General features: G+C 41.6%; 1 protein-coding gene across 1 annotated transcript in view; it reads right to left on the minus strand.

Annotated features, from left to right (window-relative positions):
* Positions 1-18852, minus strand: part of map3k5 (mitogen-activated protein kinase kinase kinase 5) — a 94238-nt gene extending 75386 nt beyond the window's left edge. Inside the window, exon 1 of the mRNA XM_084001052.1 lies at positions 17712-18852. Within this exon, the coding sequence (XP_083857178.1) occupies positions 17712-18153 (442 nt within the window). The 5' untranslated portion in view covers positions 18154-18852. The remainder of the gene's footprint in view (positions 1-17711) is intronic.
* Between the last annotated feature and the right edge of the window lie 5247 nt (positions 18853-24099).

Consider the following 24099-nt stretch of genomic DNA (forward strand, 5'->3'; position numbering starts at 1 on the left):
ATAACATGAGGTAGCTTTTTTTATTGGGGTTACATAAGATATACTGTTTTTGTCTGCTTTATTTGTCTCCATCTGCAGGGAACTTGTGCTGCTATCTTAGTTGCAATAAAGTCAGCCCAGTTCTTGTCCACAATACGGACTATGAATGAACATACATTAAATCTGCAAGGGGGCTTCATGATGTCATCTCCTTCAGACAAACAGCACTGAGATGGGAAACATCTCACTCAGTCAGTGGCGGCCGTTTAACAAGCAGAGCATCTGATTGTTTTTTCTGGAGAGCGTTCAGATGTCATGATTGCTTACCAATGCAACAGCAGAGCTTCGTGCATGCCAACGTTAACAGCAACACCTGCCAACATAGTGTTGACAGAAGGCTGCGTAAAGCCAGCGAGGGAGAAACCAGAGTCATGGCACTCCTTTCAACAGCCTCCGCCATCTGATTGCATGCGCTCACCTCAATCGTCTGTTGTCTGTTCTTTGCAATCACCTCTAATTAGTAGTAAACCAAGTGTGTCTGCACCACCAGGGAGAGATAAGACAAGCTGCGAGAAGAAAAATACATGCACACACATGCAGAGTGAATGACGTCCTGATAATCCTGCTGCACCTCCTACAGCTGGACGGACTTGCTGCTGTTGACCAAAACTACATCGATCCACTCGCCTACTGCTACTGCTCACAACAGAGGAAAGGAAAATAATTCAATATTCCCTTATACTGTTTGGCTTTCAGCAGCACTCGGCCTGTTGCTGCTGCTGCTGCTGCTGCTGTTGCTGCTGCAGGATCCTCAGGCCCAGCGGTGCCTCTGAAGGGGGAGATAAAGGAAGAGGAGGCGGATAGACGGTGGATGATGAGCAGCTCAGAGAGAACGGAGAGCCACATGAATTTACTGAGAATGACTCTGATGTGAATCGGTGCCTCCAACGCCATATAGCACACACACGCTGTTTTTTGGAGAGCGAGGTGGCGGTGGTGGTGGTGGTGGTGGTGGTGTTGGGGAATCTAATCACAGCAGGATCTAAATGGCGCTGGAAGACTGTTCAAGTGGGTATGGATTATTTCCCACAAAAAGTCTATTTTCTCTGCTGTGCACCGAGCCAAAAGGAAAGCACACATTTGGACAAAAGGAAATCTATTTTAATGAGTGTAGGCTGTTGAGAAATGTAAACAGTAGCTCCCCCACAGCCTTTAGCTAAACAGCAGAGTACAGTGTAAATCCCTGAAGCTATATACACAGTGCAGCTAAATGTTCTGTCCAGTGTAATAAGGCTTTGTTTATGACCACACCTGCGTCTAACCGTCATTCCCATGTGTAGTTTTAAAGGGATAGTTCAACATTTTTGGCAAATTGGCCCATTGCCATAATCCCTATAGTTTTAGGAGTAGGTTCGTTACCTTTAATTGTCGGTGCAAGCTGTTTTTCGAACGGCGGAGCAGAGCCATGAGCTGCTCAGAGCTACGCTACGGAGGCTAATGGGATTTCTTGGTTTCCTTCATCAAACTCATCAAATACACAATTCAACAACTCCAAAACACTCTGGTGGACAAGTTGTGACCTGCACATTCACCACGCTATTAGATAATAACAGAACGTTACGAGACAGAGTGGTTTTCGAGGTAAATACAGAGACTGCTTGCTGAAAAACTGCCCTCGACAGGAATGTGCATCAGTGGTTTTGCATGAATTTACCTCTAAAACAACTCTAACATTCCCTTATTATCTCATAGCGTGGTGAATGTGCAGGTCACAACTTGTCCACCAGAGCGTTTTGGAGTTGTTGGATTGTGTATTTGATGAGTTTGATGAGGGAAACCAAGAAATCCCATTAGCCTCTGTAGCGTAGCTCTGAGCAGCTCACGGCTCTGCTCAGCCGTTCTAAAAATAGCTTGCACCGACAATTAAAGGTAACAAATCTACTGCTATGACTATAGAGATTATGCCAATGGGCCAGTTTGCCAGATATGAGAAGATATCTGTAATTAAATATTATCAACTCAATGGTTTGCCAGTGTTTTCCCCTAGAGCTTTTACACCATATACCATGGTCTTCTTCATTTTCCATTCACTGGAGAAGCCTGTGAAACATGGTTGATATCTCTTCAGTGCTGCCAGGCTGTTCAGTGAGTCTGGATCACACACACACACCAGGGATCACAGGGTTACATGGTGTCTTTAACTGGCTGTTCCAATCCACAAAGGGAGTGTTATATTTACAAGTGAGATGCCATTACTGAGACTCACACCAGTCCAAAGCGCTACTGACGGACGGCACGTATTAAAGGAACTGGCACGGCTTGAAAGTCAACGCTGGAACAGGTCCTTAACGATATCCTCACATAAATCAAAACAAGTACCTACTGGTGTCTGGCCAGTATCAAAACCATTTACCACTGTAAATATTTCCACGTCAAAAATGGCCAAATATGTACCTCTGTACTGGAAACAATCAGCTTCAGCTCTATCTTGTGTAATTTCGCTGATAACTTTTGTTTTTTTTTGTTCTTGTATTATTTTCCACTGCTGCTACTCGACCGTTCCCACAGTGCAGCTACTACTGTATTTTATATAATCTGCTTCACTGGGCAGTTCAAGAGGAGGACAAAATGTTTGCAAAGCGCAGTTGTGTGTGCCCTCTCTTTAGTCTAACAATGCTTCATATGTGTGAAAACGTCGTTGCACGGCAATGCTAAAAGCACTACAATCACATTAGCAGCTGTGTTTCCATTGGTCACTGCGGGGCCAGCTGTGTATGGGGCCTCGAGTTTAATTGAGAGTTTGACTCTCCGAGTGTGCGGCAACAGGACAGGTATAGGTACAACAGTAGGTAAATAAAGCACTCGTCGACTCGTCGCAGCCGCTTGCATAACAACCCCACATACAGTAAGATGCTGTAACCATGGAGACTCGGCGAGGAAACTGCTGTAAAAAAAGATGTTAAGGTGTGTAGCATTCAGATTTTTTCCCCCTCTGTAAAAGCTGAAGGAGGGAGCGAGTGAGTGAGGCGCATGTTAGTGGAGCAGAGCGCAGTGGGAGGATTTCCCTGGAGCTCAGCCCACACCAAGGACACGAGAAGACAGTGGAAAAGACTGGAAACTATTTCCCACACTCAAGGAGTCGTCTTTTCCCTCCCACCCACCCCCCCACTTTACAAAAAAAAAAAAAAAACTTCGAGAGCATATAGTGTCCAAACTCTCTGCCAAATTTCCAGGAACAGCAAGAGGACGGTTGTTGTGTTCCAGCAATTTGTGGCAGCTGCACGATGATTACCTCTGGTGCTGCTCGTGTCTGATGTCTCAATACCAGGGGTCTGTGTGATGCCCACAAGAGTCTGCATGGAGCCACGAGATTTTGGGCATTTAGCCATTTGCTGTACAAACTGTGTATGTACTGTATCTGTGTGGCTTCTCATGTCTTTTATGTGTATGTGAATGTGTCCATCAGTGTTATTTGCCAGCACAGCGTCATATATACAAACTAAATAAGGACCTTTTAAATGAGCTATTTGTTGTTTGTCTTGCTTTTGCTACAGTTGTTCATACACCAGACTGGAAGAAAGCATCAAACTTTATTCCTTTACTCTCCAAAGGTGGAAACTAACTGCAAATTCGTCACTTTTCCGATAGCGACTCACTGTAATCTCCGATCTGTTAAAGCTCTGGCCGAACAACAAATTACCACCATCTGATCCCAGTGAGAAAAAAACCACACTCAGCAGTAGAGCAAATATGACAAAAAAAGGTGGCCTTTTGCTGCATGTTGCTCCCCCCCTTTCTCTCTCTGTCTCCCAATTTCCTGTCTCTCTACATCTATCCTGTTGATTAAAGGCCTAAAAACCCACAAAATACTTTTAAAAACCCCCCAGCTCTAACCAATATTTAGAGCCACTAGCAATGAAAACACTGACTTCAAAACAATGCGTTCAAAAAACAAAAACATCCAAGTGTCAGATTTTGACCTGGTAAAACACTGGAACAGAAAATGTTTGTGGATTTTAGTTTTTGCTCCAAAATAACTCACTGAGATTTGGAATTTGTTCCACAGGATTTGCAAACAGCTCCAGAGAATAACTGGTTTGTTTTAACAACACAAAAGTTAAATTAAATTGTAATTCTGTTCATTTTTTTTTTTTGTAAAGTATGTCAGAAGAATGTGGATTAGCTCATCAACCTGTCCTGGAAATGTCAACGTTAAAGAAACTAGTGATGCAACAGTTGCAGGTAAAAACAAGCATGTTTGTCCCTCAGGGGAGACTCCATCAGTCATGAAGGGATAACATCTTTATTGTGTTTTTTAATAAGCTTTTTGACCATTAACGACTGCTTCTTCACCACACTTTCATTAAACAAAGGAGAGTGTTGCCAGGACAGCTGGTACAAACTCCTAAATGAAACCCTGAGGGAAGAGGGCTTGGAGTAAAACAAACACCTTGAGGCACATTTAGTATCTTTTAGAAGTGGTCGAATATCTCAGATGATTCCCAAATCAGGTTTGACAACACATTATGCAGCCAAAAAAAGGCCTCTCAAAGTATAAACAGCCAATAGATGCATGTTCCCAAAAATAAACACCCTGGGAATGGCAAAAAAAAAAAAAAAAAAAAAAAAAAGCACCATAGAAGTCTTCCAACTTAGCATTTCTGTCTACTACAAATATAGCTATTCTCCCAGAGGACAATATGGGAAATAGTAGACAATGGTTATTCTGTATATTTGGATGCCCTGCCCATGCAGCACAGAGATTAATGCTCCCTTTATTTTTAGACAAAAGTATGCTTGAAAGAAACGACCCTGAAAAGCACCGTGATGCAGGAAATGAGACCAGGCTGCCAGTTGCTCTGCTCCGCTCTGCTCTGCTCCCCTCCTGGCAGACTGGTCCTTTCTCTTTCTTCTCCTTTTTTTTCTCTTCTACCTCTGCTCCACTTTGTTGTCTTTTCACACACTGAGAGATTTCACTAAACTGCAGTGCCACGGCCCCGAGGGGGAAAATAGCTGAGAACAGAATGTGAATTCAACCCGTGCTACTGGGCTGGTTGCCCCTGCTCGCTCTCTCGCTGACTTGATTTACTTCCTGCTTGCTTTTTTTTTTTTTTTTTTTTTTTTTCTGTGAAGCTGAATTTGCTGAAACAAAAGGGATTTGTTTTTATTCCAAGTGAACAATGTTTCAACCTTATCTCAATTACTTCACATGACATGGATTGAGCAAGAGCTGCCCCCCTTGTTTGCAAACAAGAGCTGCAATATACTGTAGCAGGGATGAGTGTAAAATTATACCTGGAGAAGTGGAAAACATAATGAAACAGCAGAATGTGGTTGAAAAAGAAATCCCCCACCTCCAAAGCATTTCTTGGTAATTTTTTGAGCCACTTGTTGAAAAACTGGAAAAGTTTACTGGAAAAATGTGTTTTGAAAATGTTGGGATATGAATTTGCATATTTTGAAGGATTCTTCGACCTCCAGATTTTTCAGTTTCAGCAACTTTTCTCTTGGGTGGAGAAGTACTTCAGATTCAGATCCAGTCTCAAATATCTAAGTCGGTTTGCAATAAAAATTCATGCAGACAGTCACATTATTACCCTGAGGATGAATTCTATTTGCATTAGTGATCCCCTGACTTTTTACTTTTCACTTATCTTGTGAAAAATAACAAAGTCTATGTGATGGATCGGCTTAAAATTTGATACAGACATTCACATCTCCCTAATGATAAATCTTAGAGACTGACATTTCCTCTAGTGTCACGGTGAAGTGAACTTTTGTGGTTTTTAAGTTAAATGTCACCTCCTGTACTAGCTGCAGCTGGGTTTAACCCCTAAAATTTACATGAAACATCATCATGTCAAAATGTTAAATGTGTTTTACAGTCTGGTTTATGAGCAAATACCTGCTGCAAGGCATGAGCACCAGCTAACGTTGTACTTTGCTGAGTCTTAATCAGCAAATGTTAAAGGGATACTTCACCCAAAATCAATAATCCACCAGTATTCACACGCACCGTCATGCCAAGGAAGGTTTTGGAGAACTTTTGGAGTCATCAAAAAGCTTTAGGAGTTCCAGGGGGGGTCCGGCTGGCAACGGGTTTTCATATAATGGCGGCGGATAGAGTTCACTGTTGAATCGTCCAAAACAAACACTATGAAACATCCAAAAACCTCCATACTGCTCGTCCGTACTGACCCGCAACATAAAAAAGTTGTTGGGAAAAAATGAATTTGATCTCTGTTTTTAGTCTTGTTGTAGTAGTAGCTCCCAGTGGCTGCACAAGATTTGCTGTGAGATGTTCTTCCGTGTTTACATCATACATCCAATGGTTTACAATGACGAATGAACATCTCACAGCAAATCTCACATGTGGTCAATCGCATATGTGCACAAACATCAACAGAACCACTGGGAGCTACTGCTACAACAAGGCTAAAAACAGAGATCACATTATTTTTTTCTGAACACCTTTTTCATGTGGCGGCTTCAGGACACTTGGGTCAGTACAGACGAGCAGTATGGAGGTATCTGGATGTTTCATAGTGTGTGTTTTGGACGATTCAAAAGCGAACTCTATCTGCCGCCATTATATGAAAATCCGTTGCCAGCCGGACCCCCCCTGGAACTCCTAAAGCGTTTTGATGACTCTGAAAGTTCTCTAATCCCTTCCTTGGCATGACGGTGAGTAGAAAACTGGTTAATTATCGATGCTAAACATCAGGTTTTAGGCTACCTTACATAAACCTAGCATGGATGTCAATTTATAGTCATATTAGTGCATGTATGTATAGGACCTGGTTAAAAGTGAATATTTACACATTTTCTCTGCTGTCAAATGTGATTTTTCACCAGTGGCTGCTGCTGTTGGTCGTTACTTGACAAAAGCTTTAGTTGCGTTTGCGCTGTGTTTACAAGACAAGAGGTTATATTACATGTACGCCCACTGAGAAGCACTTGTCTTTAGGGTAAACACAAAGTAGTGTAAAACGTAGCAGATCAAGACAAGAGTTCACATCGAAGTTGCTCTTGGTGAGTAAAGGAATTAACTTGCAACATTTCTTCTAGACTGATAAGTCAATAGCTGTAAATGAATCACTAGAAAAACATATAATTAGCATTCAAAGTTTTAGTATTTACATGTAAAGATAACTTATTTTGCAGTAAATAACCCCCTCAAAGTAATTAGTTGGTGAAAGTAATGACATATTTTGCAATATTACTTATGCAAAACACCAAGTACTCATATGACACATTAGAAAGTTGGGTTAATGTCAAGTGAGGTGTGTCAGCCCCCACACTCTCCCCGTAACACGTCGTGTAAATATCGATTTTTCTCTTTCCCACAGGTTCGTATACTTGACTCCGTGACCTTTGAGGTGCGTGTGATATTTTTTTTTGCATATGCAGTAACGCAGACACAAGCCAGAGAAGAGCTGCGTGCTGCATGCGTGAGGAGCGAGTGCGAGGGCAGATGAGAATGAAACACACCTCTTTCAACTGGCACCTGTTAACACGCCTATTAGACAACGTAATGTACATACAAAGAGTGTTTAAGAACGTGTTGCCTTCAGTGATGTGTTGTATAAATGTGTAGGAGAAAAACCAGAAAACCATGTAGTGACAGCTGTTCTACCTGCACTGCAAAAACTCAAAATCTTTCCAAGAATATTTGTCTTATTTCTTGTCAAAATGTCTCATTTCTTGTCAAAACTAGTCTCTTTCCACTTAAAGAAAGACTCATCACCTAGAAATTAACTTGTTTTTAGATCATTTTCACTTGTTTCAAACTAATTTTCACTTGAAGTAAGTAGAAAAATCTTTTTTGTGCTCGTAATAAGGAAGAAAAACTTGCTCCACTATCAGATTTTTCTACTTATTTCAAGTGAAAATCTGCTTGAAAGAAGGAAAAAGTGTCTAAAAACAAGCTACTTTTTATGTGATGAGTCTTATTTTAAGTATAATGAGATTTGTTTTGACTAGAAATAAGACAAATATTCTTGGTAAGATATTTGAGTTTTTGCAGTGTGAGAAGTAGCTGTTCACATTACAGGTAAAGACACTGATATTTCTGATTGGATTAAAACACGATTCATGTATTGACAGGAATTCAGCAGGCAAGAGAAGTCATTCAGTACTTCCTGCTGCCTCTCCATTTATATGAGTCAGTTCCCCTTTCACTCCACTGGTTTCTAAAGACGCTGCATGGCTGTACCCACTCCTGCTGCCTTTTACCTCGACTGAACCCCTGATCAGACCTGAACGGGAGCTGCTTTGATACGCCGCGTCGTCTCTCCGCCTCCTGTCATTTTTCTGAGTAGCACTTAAGAGATTTAGCCACGGGTTTATCCAAGAATATAGTGCACTACTTACAACATGTTCTGCGTATATATATGAAAAACACTCTTTTAACAGACTGTTTGATATTGAAATACAGCGCAGAGGGACATCGGAGGATTACTGTTATCAGCCTGCAGAACAACAAGCAAAGATGTCATAGCAGAGAAACCTGGAGTGATTACAGCGAGCTCGAGTGCGTCCTTGCTGGCGAACTTCCATTGCAAGATGGATTTCACAACAATAATGAATGAAGAACTGATTCTCTGCTTCCGATTCTATTGAGTCTACACTATACTTCCTGTTAAGAAACACCAGCATGTGAAAACATGATGAAAAAAATACCCTTTTCCTATTGCTATAACATGCACTCGACTGGAGGCTCTGTCTGCAGCTACCTCTCCCGCTGAGGTGAAGTCACTCTTCCCCAGACGCCAGCGAGTGGCCTGTGGGCTAATTCCTTCTGACCTTGTGCTCTCTAACCTCCCGAGGAGCAGCCAAGCATGCAGAGTAAACAGAAGGGAGGATAAACAACTTAGCAGAGGGCCAGCTGATGGGATTTCAGAGCAGCGTGGCCTCTCTGTCGGGAAGCAGAGTGTACAGTACAGTCCTCTCCTTCTCTATGCCGGTGAATCCCAAGGCGCTCTCAACAAGAGGCTGTCAGCTGGGGCCCGGCCGGGCAGTGTTGACTCTGGACATGGTCGGACCCCGCCCCGCTGGGTATGGATTACATCTCTGTCCTGTTTGGGCTTACTGTTTAGACTTTATGTGTCCCACTTCCTAGAAAAACACATGTACCTGAAGCCAGAAAGCAACAACTAACTCATTTACTACACAGAAGATGAGAATAAATGAGGAAAAAGGAAGTCCTTGTGGATGTTTTTTTGCATCAGGTTCATCTTTGGTGACCTTTGACCCACAAACTTCCGACATTCATCAATCACAACCCGGAGCTGTTTCTCTATCCACTTTTTATTTATTCAACCCTCCCATGTCGAACTGTACTGAACTTTCAGAACTGTATGTTTGTACACATATAGGAAACAGGAAACTATAGGATAAATACACTCTTTGACTTGACTGTAAAAACAACATACTGTGCCCATTAGCAAATGAACTACAAAGCTACATGACAGTATAAGCAAGAGGATGCTTTTCCCCTCTAGACAATACAGAAAAACTAGAAACAAGTTATTGTGACTGACTGACTGACTGACTGACTGACTGACTGATGTTCCCCGCTTGTTGGCTTGTTTGCCGACCGTTACCCCAGAAGTGTCAAACTTATTTTAGTTCAGGGGCCACATTCAGTGCAATTTGATCTCAAGTGGGCCATACCAGGTAAAATAAGAGCATAATAACCTATAAATAACAAGAACTCTAAACTTTTCTTTTTGTTCTAAAGCAAATAAGTACATTATTAAGATATTTACAGTTAATTATTTATCCTTTGACAAAAAAGAAAAAGAAAAACATGTGCAGTTTCGGCGATATTATGCCTCTTCTGTCTTTAATATGATTTTCATACTTGGCAAACTCATCCCGCGGGCCAGATTGGACCTTCGTACGGGCCGCATGTTTGACACCCCTGCATTACCCTATGACTGCCTGTATAAAAACATTTGATGTGACCGTATCTTTACACCCACACATCGTAGTCACTGAGCAACTCCAATGGGATTCAGTGTCGTAGCCTACTTCTTGCTGAAAGTTGGCGAATCAATCAGTTGAACTTCAGTACATCATTAAATCAATTGATCAAGCCTCATAGATTGGAGGATTTGCACTTGTTTTAGGTATAAATGCAATATTTCAAAGCAACCACTAACACTCAAATCAAGTCTTTTTATGTCTGCACCGTTTGAACCATTGAACATCACTGTGGACAGAAGTGCAGAGATGATACACCTGAGAGAAATTGTTTGTATTTTTTGGTCAAATTTAGAGGCTTTCAAAATCTCTCTACCTTGTGACTAGAAAGACTTCAGCTGTGCTCATCTCAGACCTTGTCAATATTACAACAATGTAAGAACTCAAGTGGACCGACGGCCTGAAAACAATTTGCCTTTGCGTTGTGCCTGCCTGCGCTGCTGAGTGGTGGACTCCAGCTCTCGGCACAAAACAAGAGGTAAGCAAACACTCAGGGCCGAGCCAACGCTGCTCTCAGAGCGCTCATGAATTGTTCAAAAACCCATTGTGCTCCCAGTAAACGACACGGTAACGCAACATAATGATCAGCCGGAGAGATAAAGCTCTGCATACCACAGCGATGACCCAACACCCAACCGGCTGAGACAGGTGGAAGAGCACAAGTCTGTACAATTGATCTTTTATATATTAAAACAAAAAAAACATTGTAAGCGACTGCATTTTTAACATCGCAAGAGATTCAGCAACTGTAGAGATCCTATATAAATACATTTCATGAGGAAATCCTGAGTTTGCAACTGTCTCATTACTAATTTATCAATTTCAATTTCAAACAAATAGCCTATAACCAAACTTTAAATGTGTTTGTGGCAGCATGAGTGAGTCAATATGCATTTGTATGATTTACCATTGCACATCACTGCTTAAATGACTCTGAAATGAACTTCCTGTGAGAACTTTTCTATTTAAAAGCGAGGTTACATTACATATCAGTCGACTCCACACAGAAGCTGCATCAGCAGATGGCTCGGAGCAGCAGTTAGCGTTGCAATTACCGTGTCAATTCAAGTACTGTAAGCATTAGCGTAGTCATCTTAAACGTACTGAGCGATGTTCACTTGAGTGCTCGACTGTTGCCGCTGTTCGCCTCAAGCCATCAGACCCTCTTAGCTTCTTTCACTCGATCCTCCGTCAGGATGAGGTAGAAACAACTGAAAGCACCGAACGGTCTCTGTGTCTCAACTACAAATAGGCTACAAGACGGGACAAGGGAAATCATTTTCTACAAATGACAGAGCTGCAAATTCACCTCTGAAACAAATTCCTTCAGTAAACAGCTGTTGTTTCAGTCAGGGTAGTTCAAACAGCCTCAGCTAGTTACAAGTAAAGCTTAAAGTATAGCCTCACACACAGACTGCAGGCTTGCTTGTGTCTCTAAAATGTAAGATGATTCACAATCCACAATTATTTGACTCTTTTTAATAAAAGCAGGCTGACCCCCATTCAAACACATTAACCATCCTGCACTTCCACCTCTCTTCTGCCACTGCATGTGTGCTCGTTGAGACTGCTACAGTTTAGCCCTGCAGTAGATGAATTATGATTATGATTCACACTCTGACAGCTGCTTTTTACTATATTGATTTTAGCTTCTGCTTTGTTTCATGACCTAGAAAAAAAATCTAGTTCCACTGGAAGCAACAACTCGCTGCAGCCAAAATGAAATTAGCAGGTGGACTGAGTGTTGCTTCACTTTGTTGCTGCAGCTACATTAGACGTATGAGATCAGAGGCAGGGGATGTGCTTCACTCATGCTTTATTGATGATGAGTTCATGTTTTATTTATTCTAGCTAAATATCAGTATAACATAAATCTTGGACACAGACTGTAACTAAGACTGCCATGTCACTAGTATTATTGCACTCTAAAGGAACTATTTGTACTAGGGATTAGGTGGTGGTGACTGTTACTATTGTATTTTGTTTATAAAATGATTTGCACCCCAAGCAAGCAGGTCTATCTGCTGGATGTGTGTCTTCAGGGCAGACTGGAGGCTACGGTGAGCTGCTACTGCTAAGTGAGGCTGAGGCGCTAGTTAGCATGCTAACTGCAGTAGAAGAAAAGATGTGACTGAGACAAGAAGAGCTAATATTGCTAGTGCTAGAAAGTGCTTCACGCAGGTAAGGCATTAAAATAAAACAAAACAAAGGGCACAAAACAATCGGAAAAAGAAGTATTTAAAAATCATGAAACAGATAATTTAAAATAAAAGAGAAATAAGATAGATGATAGATAGATGCAACAACTTGAATTTACTACAGTAGCCTATGTTCCACAACATCAGTAAGTAATCTGTAGCAGGGTCATTCCATGAAAACTGTTAAGTTTGGGCTTCGGAAATTTGTGTTTTTTGATCTTATCGGTTTTTGTTTTTTTTAGTTTCATTGCATGCAGAACATGTAACACTTGCAAAAAAACATATTTTTCAATCTCAGACACCCTTTTCTGACGGTCTTTTAGCACATTAAAACCCAGAAATCAGAGTTTCTTTTTCCACCCCGTCACAGGACAAAGGTTAACAAATTGAACAGTAATTTTAGATTAAAATAAGACTAACAAAAAGTTATTCACTTCAGAAGTTGTCTTTTTGTTCAAAAACACCAATAGTTTGTTTAAATTATTTTTTTTTAATCTTTTGATTTTGGTTAAATCACACTGTGACGGGGTGGAATATAGTGTGACGGAGTGGAATATTGTGACGGGGTGGAATGGACAAAATTTAAGAACATACTGATAACACAGAACAAAGTGTTTAATTTGATGCTGGGGGAGGGAAGTGTGAAAGTGATAGAGATTAAAATATTTTATACTAATTCAATATGAAGAACAGTGCCACCCATCACAATGATTCCACCCCGTCACAGGCTTTTGTGTGACGGGGTGGAATGTGACGGGGTGGAAAATCTAACGCAATATGGCCGAATTCCTGGATGTGCTAAAAGCTAACACTGCAGTTAGCATGACATTACATCGTAAAATTAAGGATTTATACAAATGTAATTTGAAATTTTGATTTAAAAATTGTTTTCCCCACTTTTTGTGTGTGATGGGGTGGATATGCTATGCTTAACAGAGAAGGTTTTGAAAGAAAAATTTACCAAAAATGTTCTAAAAGAAAAATCAGAACTCACCATTGTTTGCACTTCCCTCCTTCAAACTCTTGAATGATGTCACTCCCTGTTTCCTGTTTCCTTACAGGAAGTTTATTGCATTTTGGCGCAAAATTACATTGGTGTGACGGGGTGGAATATGAAATTGATGGACATGGAGAAATTATGCTATTTTAATAAAAAAATATGACATTTTAATATAATTAACATATTTCCTATTAAGAAGAAAGTATTTCTAACTATAAGAACAATAAATGTTTGAGATTTATTTGATATTTTTTAAGTTTTACATTACATGAACGAGAAAAATGGTCAGAGCGGACATGAGAAAATGACTGTAGTTTAACACAAAAAGTTATATATGTGCAAATTGTATATTTATTATTTACTTTTATTTTACCTCATGCTAGAAAGTAAACTTTAATTAATGGCTTCAGACACTGAAAGTATTACTGACAGTTTTATTATGCCTCCTATACCTCTTTGAATGTTGGGGACCCAAATTTAACAGTTTTCATGGAATGACCCAGCAAGTAAATAGCCTATTGTATAATTCATAATGTATTTTGGCATTTTAATCTATGTTTTACCGTTGATGGTGGTTCTGCGCGGGTTCAGATTATTGTGTGACGTCAGATCTGACAACCAATTCTCTGAGAAGTCGGAGTAGATTTTTATCTCCGACTTTCCCGAATAGGAACTCCAACATGAGATGGCGTTTGATTGCACTTTTTCCAAGTAGGACGTCAGAAAAATCTGAGTTTCGAGTTCATCGAACGCTCCATAACAAAAGCCACCTTTAACAATTTCAAGTTGGTTAATACTAGTCGATTAATCATTTAGGATATTGTTCACTAACTATTGAATAACCACTAACTAGAAGGTATAATGATTCACTAATGTTGACAGGTGCTGGGTTTGTAATAGTATATCTAACTGCTGCACTGTGTGTGTAGTGTATGTGTGTTCATACAGTTTATTATCTAACATCGCTGCTGACAGGTGTCAGTCAATCTCATGCGATCACAGGGCACCTGAGCAACACGTTCAAACAGACTGTCAGAAGAGAGATCAGAGCTCTGACTGCAGCAACACACTCTGTGATCAACAGCTGTGCTTTCAGGGGGAAAAAAAAGAAAACGCTTCTGAAAGAAAAAGGTCGGCCATCCATTACTGGCAAATGTTTGCATCTGCATCCCTCCCTCCCCCCCTAACGTATCCTGTGCATCACATCACATCACATCCCCCCTGCACGGGCTTGACAATCGGCCTCTGCCATCTCTCAGCCAAATGTCCTCTTTGTCCACGAGCGTCATGTGAGGCCCGACATTTAAGGACAGATAGCAGCAGCAGCAGCAGCAGCCAACGACGTCGACGCTGCTGCATTTGAATCTGGCAAATCATCTTTCCACATTAACGTGCATGCTGCTCAGGCTTCCAGCTCCAGCTCTGAGCTCATTGTTTAAAGGTTTTTGTTGTCTGGCCTTCATATCTGCTACACGCACTTGTGCAGGAAAAGGATGAAGTAGTTTGTGTTTGAATAGATACAACAGTGTGTTTCTGGGAAAATTCCTCCCCAGCCTCCCCTGTGGGTTATGAGTAAATTCCACAGTAGTTTAGAGGGACACGACCAAACGGAAAAAGAAAAAAGAAAAAAGAAAGAGGCATACTTGATGTGTTTGTACAACCAATAATGTGATGTTATGACCAGCAACAAGCCTGTCATGTGTCGAACAGGCACTTTACAACTGTCTGGTTTCACTGGTCTGCTCTAACCAGGAAGGTATTTCACAGTCTGACGTGGGCTCAATGAAAACTTCTTGTTATAGTATTGAACATTTGGATTAGAAACATATCTTTGACATCATTTCTGGATTCAGGTTGCATTACAATCTGGTTTCACTCTCCCTGTCAGCTGAATCTGTGCCTGAAGTCTGAGGGTAACAATTATGAATGATGCACACAGACTCCGGTAGTGTGTGCTTCTCATCCCTGTGCTGCTGCTGTTGTTATCTTTGGCCCAGGGTACATTTTATTACTCTTTATTAATGGTTAATTAACCATTTAACAATGCTTTATGGACCAATTAGAACCCGTTAATAAGCAGTCAACAAATAAGCAACTCTTTGACCTCTGACCTTCTGGAAAAACTAACATTTACATCTACAAACCTGGATTATTTTAAGATTATTAATACGTTTTTGTGGTGTGCTTCTCCTGTAGTGGGCTTCTCATCACTGTGCTGCTGTTATCTTTGGCCCAGGGTACGTTTTATTACTCTTTATTAATGGTTAATTAACCATTTAACGATGCTTTATGGACCTGTTACAACCCGTTAATAAGCAGTCAACAAATAAGCAACTCTTTGACCTCTGACCTTCTGGAAAAACTAACATTTACATCTACAAACCTGGATTATTATAAGATTATTAATACGTTTTTGTGCGTTTTAACCTCAAAGTAGATTTATGAGTCAATGATTATGACCGCAGACTTTATGGATTATTAGAAATTGATTTACTCTGAATTAACTCCTTCAACAATGACTCAAAAACCAAAGAGGTACACAACCTGGCAACCTGAGCGCTCTAGTTATTACAGAATCATTACTGATGTGTAAATCAATGACTCACTAATTTCTGCTCAACATGTTGTGAATGATTACTAATGAAAGGAGCGGTGCCAAAAACACCAACAGGATGTCAAATTTTCTTTCCAAAGAGTTGGATGCTGACGCCTTCCTGTTAGATGACGTGTTTTTTGCCAGAATGATTTGTGCCGCTGTTGTTCTCATCTCATCTATTCAAGCACCTACGTCTACGTTCTCACAGCTGTCCTTGCTGCAAACTAAGCTCCTTTTGAAGCCTTTTAGACGACAATCCAGACCACAAGGTTTCAGGTTTTCATTCATCCTCGGCCTTCATGTGAAATCTCTTGTCGGGATTTTTTTTTTTTTTTTTAATCTATCAGCGTGATACTAAAAGTGAGAATAACTTGGTTGTGTTTCGGCGAGGTGTGAGATGCTACAGGCTCCATCAAAGTTTAATGAAACCTGTATGGCTGCTGCACACCCTCCACACTTTGCTCTTTGGTGTTTCTTTCTGCTGAAGTGTTGCTCATTCTCATGATCGCAGTCGTCTGCAATATCTGCAGAGTAAAAATCCTGATAGCAGCTATCTGAGTCGAATGCAAACACTGGTTCCTCCTCACTCCTGTGCATTACAGCTGCTTTTTATTTGACCACAGGCCTCCTGCATGGTCTAAGAATTATTATATCTTTCTTTTTTCTTTTACAGTGCTGCTTATTATGCAACTGAACATTTCCAGTAGGATTAGGAGCCAACGGCTTCACATACAGTAAGAAACAGAGCAGGGAAAGCGCTTTCAGTCGATGGGGTTCAGGCTTGTTTCTCTGCTCGTAGAGATTCCAGTGGAAAGTCCAGCCTCATGGCTCAACCCATGACACTCTGGCACCACACTAGAGGCACACAATGGAAGGGGGAAACTATGTGTGTGTGTGAGAGAGAGCGAGCGAGTGGGGGGAATATAACAATCAGCCCCAACTTTATGGAGCAAATTAACAAACCCCCAAATTATACTTCTTTTTCCTTTTTTCTCGTCAGTGAGATCCAGCTTCTTCCAGAGCAGCGTGGAAACAACTGTGACACACTCGCTGCAGGCACAAGTCCTGGCATGCAACAGCTGAGATGTTGTGTTTGTGGTGCACGGAGCAACCTGTCCTGCAGGCAAAAACCGTTTCCAGGAACTCCGATGCTGCTGCAACAAAGCAGAGCAGAGCAGAGCAAAGCAAAGCAGAGCAGCGACCTCTGACCCCTGAAACTACTTTGGCACAGAGCGGTGCCATCCTGAGGTAATGCACACACCAGGGGGGGGACTGGCTCTCACTGAGGGCTATTGATCTTTCAGTTTAATCATTATAATGGAGAGGGAAGATTAGGTTAAACCCTATGAAATGCATTTAGAGGATTGATCTAAAAAATCCCAACAGGAGCAAGATTGACCACGTTAAGTGTCAGTTACAGTCTAGATACTGTAAATCAAAACCAGTGAACAAATCAAGAACTTAGGTGTTATCATGGATGGAGATCTCTGTTTTAAAAGCCATATCAGCAACATCTCTAGGGTTGCTGTTTTTTTCAACTCAGAAATATCTCAAGGATTAGAGGCTTTCTCTCCCAGTCCAATTCAGAAAAACGTATGCATGCTTTTCAGGTGACATGGCCTTTAGCATCTACAGTATGAACCTAAAGAGTGGAATAGTCTACCACATGATCTCAGAAATGCTCCGACCTTGTGCTCCTTCAAAGCCAAACTTAAGACTTTTATGTTTAGCTGTGCATTTCCTTACTGTAAATGTATTTGTGTGTATGAACTTATGTGCATCTTAATATCTATTGCTGTTTACTTTTTAATATGTTGTCCTATATGTAAAGCACTCTGAACTGCTTCTGCATGATATGGTGCTAAACACGTTTGCATTTTGAATTATGACCTGTCAGTCAGCACATAGAGGCTGCTGCTGCTGCTGGAGGTGGATGTGGACTCGGACTCACCTGCGTTGTAGAAGCGGTCCAGCACCGCGGTCTCCCCGAAGTCCAGTTTGCTGAAGTTGACGGTCTCCAGCTTGCTGCCCACCGTGTCGCAGGCGTCCTTCAGCACCTGCAGCGCCATGCTCTCCGCGTTGCTCTGCTGGAACGTCTCCCCGTTCACCACATAGGCCACCGTCACCGGCCTGCTTTTGCTCGACTTCCCGGTGGTGGACAGCAAGCCTCCTCCGCCGGCGTCCAGCGGGCAGCCCCCGGCGGTGGGGCTGATCCCCCCGCTGCCGATCGAAGAGTCATGCCAGAAACTCCCGGCTGCAGGGACACCACCGCCTCCACCTCCTCCGCTGCTGCTTCTGCAACCGGTGGTGCTCTCACCGCGGAGGCTGTCTATGCCGGGACAAGCGTTAAAGCAAGGCACCGGTAAGGATATCCCGTCCTGCTCTTGACTCATCTCGTTTCAAGTGTCACTCGCTCGCTGTGTTAAAGTGTATCGGGTATCGATGAGCGGCTTCTCCTCCAGCAGACAGTCTTCTCTTCTCCTCCATGGAGAGCACAGCCAGCGTTACGCGCGGCGGCGGCGGGTTCCCATGGAGTTGAGCTCTGCACAGGCACGACGTGCAAGCAACCTCGCTCCGTGTCGACACAGCAGGTAAACAACAGTCGGTTAGAGGCTGGAGGGCTGCAGCAGCAGCTCCACATCGTGCTGCATGTTGCCTGTCGATTGCACGATCACACACACACCAAAAAAACAAAAAACACAAGAGCAGATGGACACGCTGGAGAGTCACGACACGGTTCCGTGGGGGAGAAACTACCAGAGGAACAGCCTCCACATCCGCGCATTCCTTCTCAGCGCTGCTCGCAAACAAATCCACATAGTTCCCAAAGTTGTGCAACACAACCGGTGTGTGTGTGCAGTGTGTGTGTGTGCGTGTGTGTGCGCAGCTACGCCCACAGGAGTCACCAATGTCACCGCGAGTCCAAGCTGAGCGCAGTTTAAAGTCTCAGTCTCGCATCTGCGCAACGGCTCGTCGTCACCATGTCCACCAAAGAGAAAGTAAAGAGTGTGAGTGTGTGTGTGCACGAGTCGGGGATGCTTTCATGTGCAGGCAAAAAGCCCTGCCCAGTTTCCACTGTTATCTTCCCGTCCACACTCAACTCAACTCAGCTCAGATCGACTCGACTCACGCTCTGGGCGGAGAGACAACAGTGGGAGTCTGGGGGCAGCTGAGCTGGGCGGAGACAGCGCGACCATATGTGGAGTTGTGTATATCCAGGAAAAAAAGGAGCAGTTCATAGAAAACAACAGCGAACAAGCCGCTCATTCAGCACAAGCAGAGTTTCATTTTATTATGGGCCATGATGGAGGAGCCCATTCGTCAACATTATAGGAAATAATTGGGTCAGTAATTAATCAGCTGATGAATAAAGCCATGAACACGCTGACAGGAAGTGAAAGTAAGGGAATAATGATCTTGGATTATCATTAATCTCCATTCTCATAACATGGAAAAAGTGTCATAAATCAATCTCGTTGCCTCGTGGTTGATCCACCTGAGTTACAAAGTTAATTTAATGAAATTATAAACAAAAGTGAAAAGTTTTAGGCAACAGGTTTCAGCAGCTCCACACTTTGATGTGTTTAAAAAAAACTCCCTTTGATGAATACCTATTAGTCACTTCACAGCTGTTTCAGGTTCATGAACACTTTTCTCTCTGTATTGAAATGTTTCACCTGTTACAACCTGGTGCTGTAACGCTCTGCTGTAACAGGGAGGACATCTAGTGGCCAGAGCGCGTTATTACACATTCAAGGGTAAGTATAAGGACACACTGATCCATTTATTTTCTATCAACAGACTAAATATTAAAATCATATGGGAGAATGATTATTATGGCTTTTAAGAGGAAGCAGTGGTTTCCTCCTCCCAGGAAAAGTTCAATTAATACACAAACCATTATGTAGCCAGATATATAGCCTAATGTTTGTTCCTGCTCAACTCGCAGAAAAGTAGAAAATGGTATTCTGGTGTAAGAAAAATGGCATTTCCCCCACATTGTCTCCACTTGGAGTTTAGTTTAGTTAATTAGGATCCCCATTAGCTGCAGCTATTCTTACTGGGTAGACTGAGTAAAGAAAAATATATATTAATGAACATATTACACATCTCAGTGGTTATAATTCAGATTAAAAAAATTAAAAAAGTTGGTAGACAATTTTTTTCTGTAATCATGGATACACTAGAAACGACTTCTTGTTAAGCCTCTAAGTAAAGCCTGGATTTAATTGACCAAACCGTTAGTGAGACTGATGTGAAGCCACTCTGGGTCAGTGAGTTCAGCCATAAACAAAAAGTCCATTAGAAAAGTGGCACCAGTTACACATAATGTGTCACTCATTGGGTCTTTAAAGTTTCTCCACAAGGATTCAATACATTTATTTATTTGGATTAGATACAAACCAAAGTTTATTTACTCTTACAGATAGACTGTAGGCTACAATATAAATGTATAATTTATGTATCCACAGGAAGCAGCATGTCTTTAAAATCACTGTTAAAAGCAAAAACTTGATTTGCCTCAGGTAAATTTGCATGATATAGTTCTACTGATATGAAATGTGATTATTGGAAGATGACAGTGATAATTCTTTCTGTCTTTATCATTTTTATTAACAAATATCAACTTGACTTCCTAACACTGAGGCAGGATAACTTAAATAAGCCAAATATTCAGTGTCAAATAAACAAGTTTTTTTCAGCTCAAAAGAGACAGGACATAAAATCATCGCTAAATATTTACAGCACCGTGTCTTTTCCCCGTCTCGGCCACTAGATGTCTCACACCGACCACACATCCACTGATGGACTTTCCCACTCGGGCAAGAAGCTTCATGAAGCTGCCAAACCAAACACATCCACAGGGCTGTGTTATTTCACTGTCTGTCCTTAAACACATCAGTCTGCTCTCCATCATTTAGCTCAGGGCCAATTACAGATTACACCCAACTATTTACGCATCACTGTGTCTCTCATTCACACTCAAATCAAGTGTTGTGAACGCTGCTGTTTCCATTATTGTGAGTCAAATTACATATTATTGAATACAACAAATGCACACTTTTTAATTCACTAATGTCTTTCCTCATTCTTGTTTTTGTCCTTTATTTCCTCATTCACACACGCACACACACACGGATAAAATAAATGAAACACTAGCTGATAGAATCAAATTTCGAGCTTTATAGCATTAATAAAATCAATTAAGATATCAGAGGAAAAAAAACAAAACAAAACAGTAGAAAATTAAACAGGCAAACAAACAACAGCACTCACAGTCGTCCTCTTCCTCTTCCAGCCAACGCTGCCTGACTGACACATCTGGCAGACAGAGCTGTCGAGCTGCTGAGCCTCCGCATCCTGCAGACGAGCCTCCGAAAGTTTCTTGCCCCTGGCAGGAAATCTCTCCTGAAGCTGTGACCCAGAGCCGCTCGCATTCAAAGTTATTGCAGAATGTAAAGAATGTGGACAATGTGGCCGTCATAAACCTGCACACGGACTCAGTCAGGAGACATGGTGCACGAAGAAGAGGAATCCAGACAAATATTATGCTGAATTACCTTTATCAGTGCTGCTGTGTGGTTATATATTATATTATATAATTGGAGAATTATTTCACATGCGTTTGTGTGTGTGAGCAGCATTTTAATGTTGAGGTGGAGCTGATGGCTTGTGTGTAATATGTAATATGAATCTATGAAGTGACAGATGTGGAACAAGTATGCAGATGTTTTACTTAGAGGTATAGCCTATTAATACAGAAGGCATAAAAGTATTGATAACAAAGTGTGCTTTAAAGAAAAATATCCTCTATTATTACATCAAATATTATATTAATATAGCGAAAAGCACAGAAATATTAGTTTAGTAGTGTAAAATCTGAAAGTAAAACAGAGTCTGGTCCTCTCTCAACATGGCGGCGCGGCCGGAGCTCGCAGCGACCTCTCCTAGGTGCTTTTATTCTATTTGAATGTTCAGATTTTTTGCACTGCTTTTAATCTAGGAGCACACAATTTCATCTCGTGTACACCGTACAAGAAATGACAAATAAAAAACCTTTGACCTTTGAATTTTTGTTAAGTTGAAATATACTGTAAAGATGCAAAAACTGGAAAAGTAAAATAAGGTACTTCAAAATTGTTCTTGTTCTTGAGTAAATATACGTGATTCCTTTCAACTGCTGCACTTAGTGTTTTACTCTTTTAAGCATCACACTGGTTGTATTCAGCTCCAAATCCCCATAAAAAAGGACCTAAACCAACAATATGAATACTATAGAGGCCCATTGTTGTTCAACAAGACACAAGTTCTCCTTCACTTGCATTTCTTTTTTGAAATAGTAACTGATATGTGGCCCTTTTCCAAGCCATAACTGCTGCTTGAAATGAAGATATTTCTGACCAAACACCAAAATCACCCAAAAAACTGTGATTTTGGCTCTATTTACGTATTATCAAGTTAGAAGCAACAGAATATCTTCCTTAATTTGTTTCTCTCTCTCTCTCAGGGCAAAGAATTTGTCAGATTAGCAAACTAGACCGGTATCCAGGTGATCAGGCCCAAAGCTTTATGATCTAAATGGAGAAGATACATAGATGGACACATAAATATTGTGGAGAGGGTTGTTGGTTTTGTCCAAGATGGCCGTACAGTATGTTCTTCTCAACAGCGATCCTGAGTGAGTCCAGACTCCTGCTGCCAATCACAGACTCAACCTTTCTGACCAGCTTGTCTCATCTCGTTGTGGTCACAGTCACACTGCTGCTCCACCAGACGGCAGCAGAAAAAGTACACTGGCCTCTACTCTTAGATTTTTATTCTCTTCTGTCTTTTGAGGGAAATAATCTAAATATTCTGTTGCTCCAGCTGCTAAATGCTCCATTGTGTTCAAAGGTTATAGTCACGGTAAGTGTCCCTGCTCTTTTCTGTGTGTACGATATCAGTGAAGTGGCTGTTTGGTCGAAACAACGAGCTAAAACACGCTGACTTAACACTTGTTCACGTTACACACAGTCATCTGATCAGTTAATACAAACACATTGATCCGTGCACCTTTAACAACCTGCTGAGGATCTTGTTTCTGCTGACCTCCAGTGGTTTAACGCTCACCTTATTAAGTCGCTCTTTAATCATGACCTGATTGGGCGTTGATCCAACTTGGACCTCGTTAGATAAAAGTGCACATAATGACCTTTCTTAAAAATGTCAGGTTGCCGTGCCAGAGACCGCTGCTGCTGCTGCTGATTTACATTCAGCCTCAGACAGTCTAGAAAATGTTTTGGTTCTTTGGTTTCTTCCAGCAGAGCGAACACAGCATCTATTAAAACCTAAATAAGATGCAGAGTTTATTGCAGAATTAGAAAACAAAGAGTTCGGAGCATCGGTTTTGTAAGTTTTGTACGGGTTTGGGTGTAGTTAACCATCAATAGGTCGTCCATGCTGCACCCTGCAAATAAAGCTTTCCATTCTGCTCTGCCACAGACCATGAAATAGTCACTCAGCTCTGAAATGGAGAGAATCACTCACACAGAGAAACTGCGAGAAGTTCAGTTAGTTCTGCGGTGCAGGTAGGAGATAGATACTTGGAGGCACAGACTTATTGCAGCCTTCCATAGATATCTGCCAAAGTCTACACAAACATTAGGAGGGAAACGGGGAAACAAAATTACAGAAATCTGCTAAGTTTGACAAATGGCGGCCCCGGCTTTGCCACTAGCTATTAGCCTGCAATGATTAATAAGTGAGAAAATAATTGCACTTCATTGAGATTGATGACGCCCCATTTAACCTCCCCACTCATCCTGGCTGCGCCACAGAGCAGCGAGATGAGCCTCGGACACACCGCTGCTCTGCTGGCCTCATTGGCATCACACACACACACACACACACACACATACACATACATGCATGCACACATACTTAAAAAGACACACACACACAAACGCATGTGCATATTCACACTCACGGGGTCTGTAATGATCCTACGGGGCATTTTTTAAAAGCCTCGCAGCGCTCTGATCATAAGTTCATTGTTAGTAAGTGAAAAACAATGATCTCGGTGCGAGGAGGCCTCTGGGAATCTCTCACTCCACCAATATAGAAGCATTTAAGTCAAACACCATGGGGAATTAATGACAGCGGAGTCACCATTAACTCCTATGCTAACGAGTTTGAGAGCTCTGGCCCCTCTTGTTAGACACATCTCGAGTGTGCGTGTTAGTGTGTGCATGTGTGTTTGCCTTGTTGGGCGGACAATCTTGTCGATCTGGCTCGCCACAGTGTTGTGAATGCGATTTCCACGGGTAAAAAATGCAAACAAAAAACGGCGGCGATCAGGC

Source organism: Trachurus trachurus (assembly GCF_905171665.1).
Source record: "Trachurus trachurus genome assembly, chromosome: 24".
Lineage (NCBI taxonomy): Eukaryota > Metazoa > Chordata > Actinopteri > Carangiformes > Carangidae > Trachurus > Trachurus trachurus.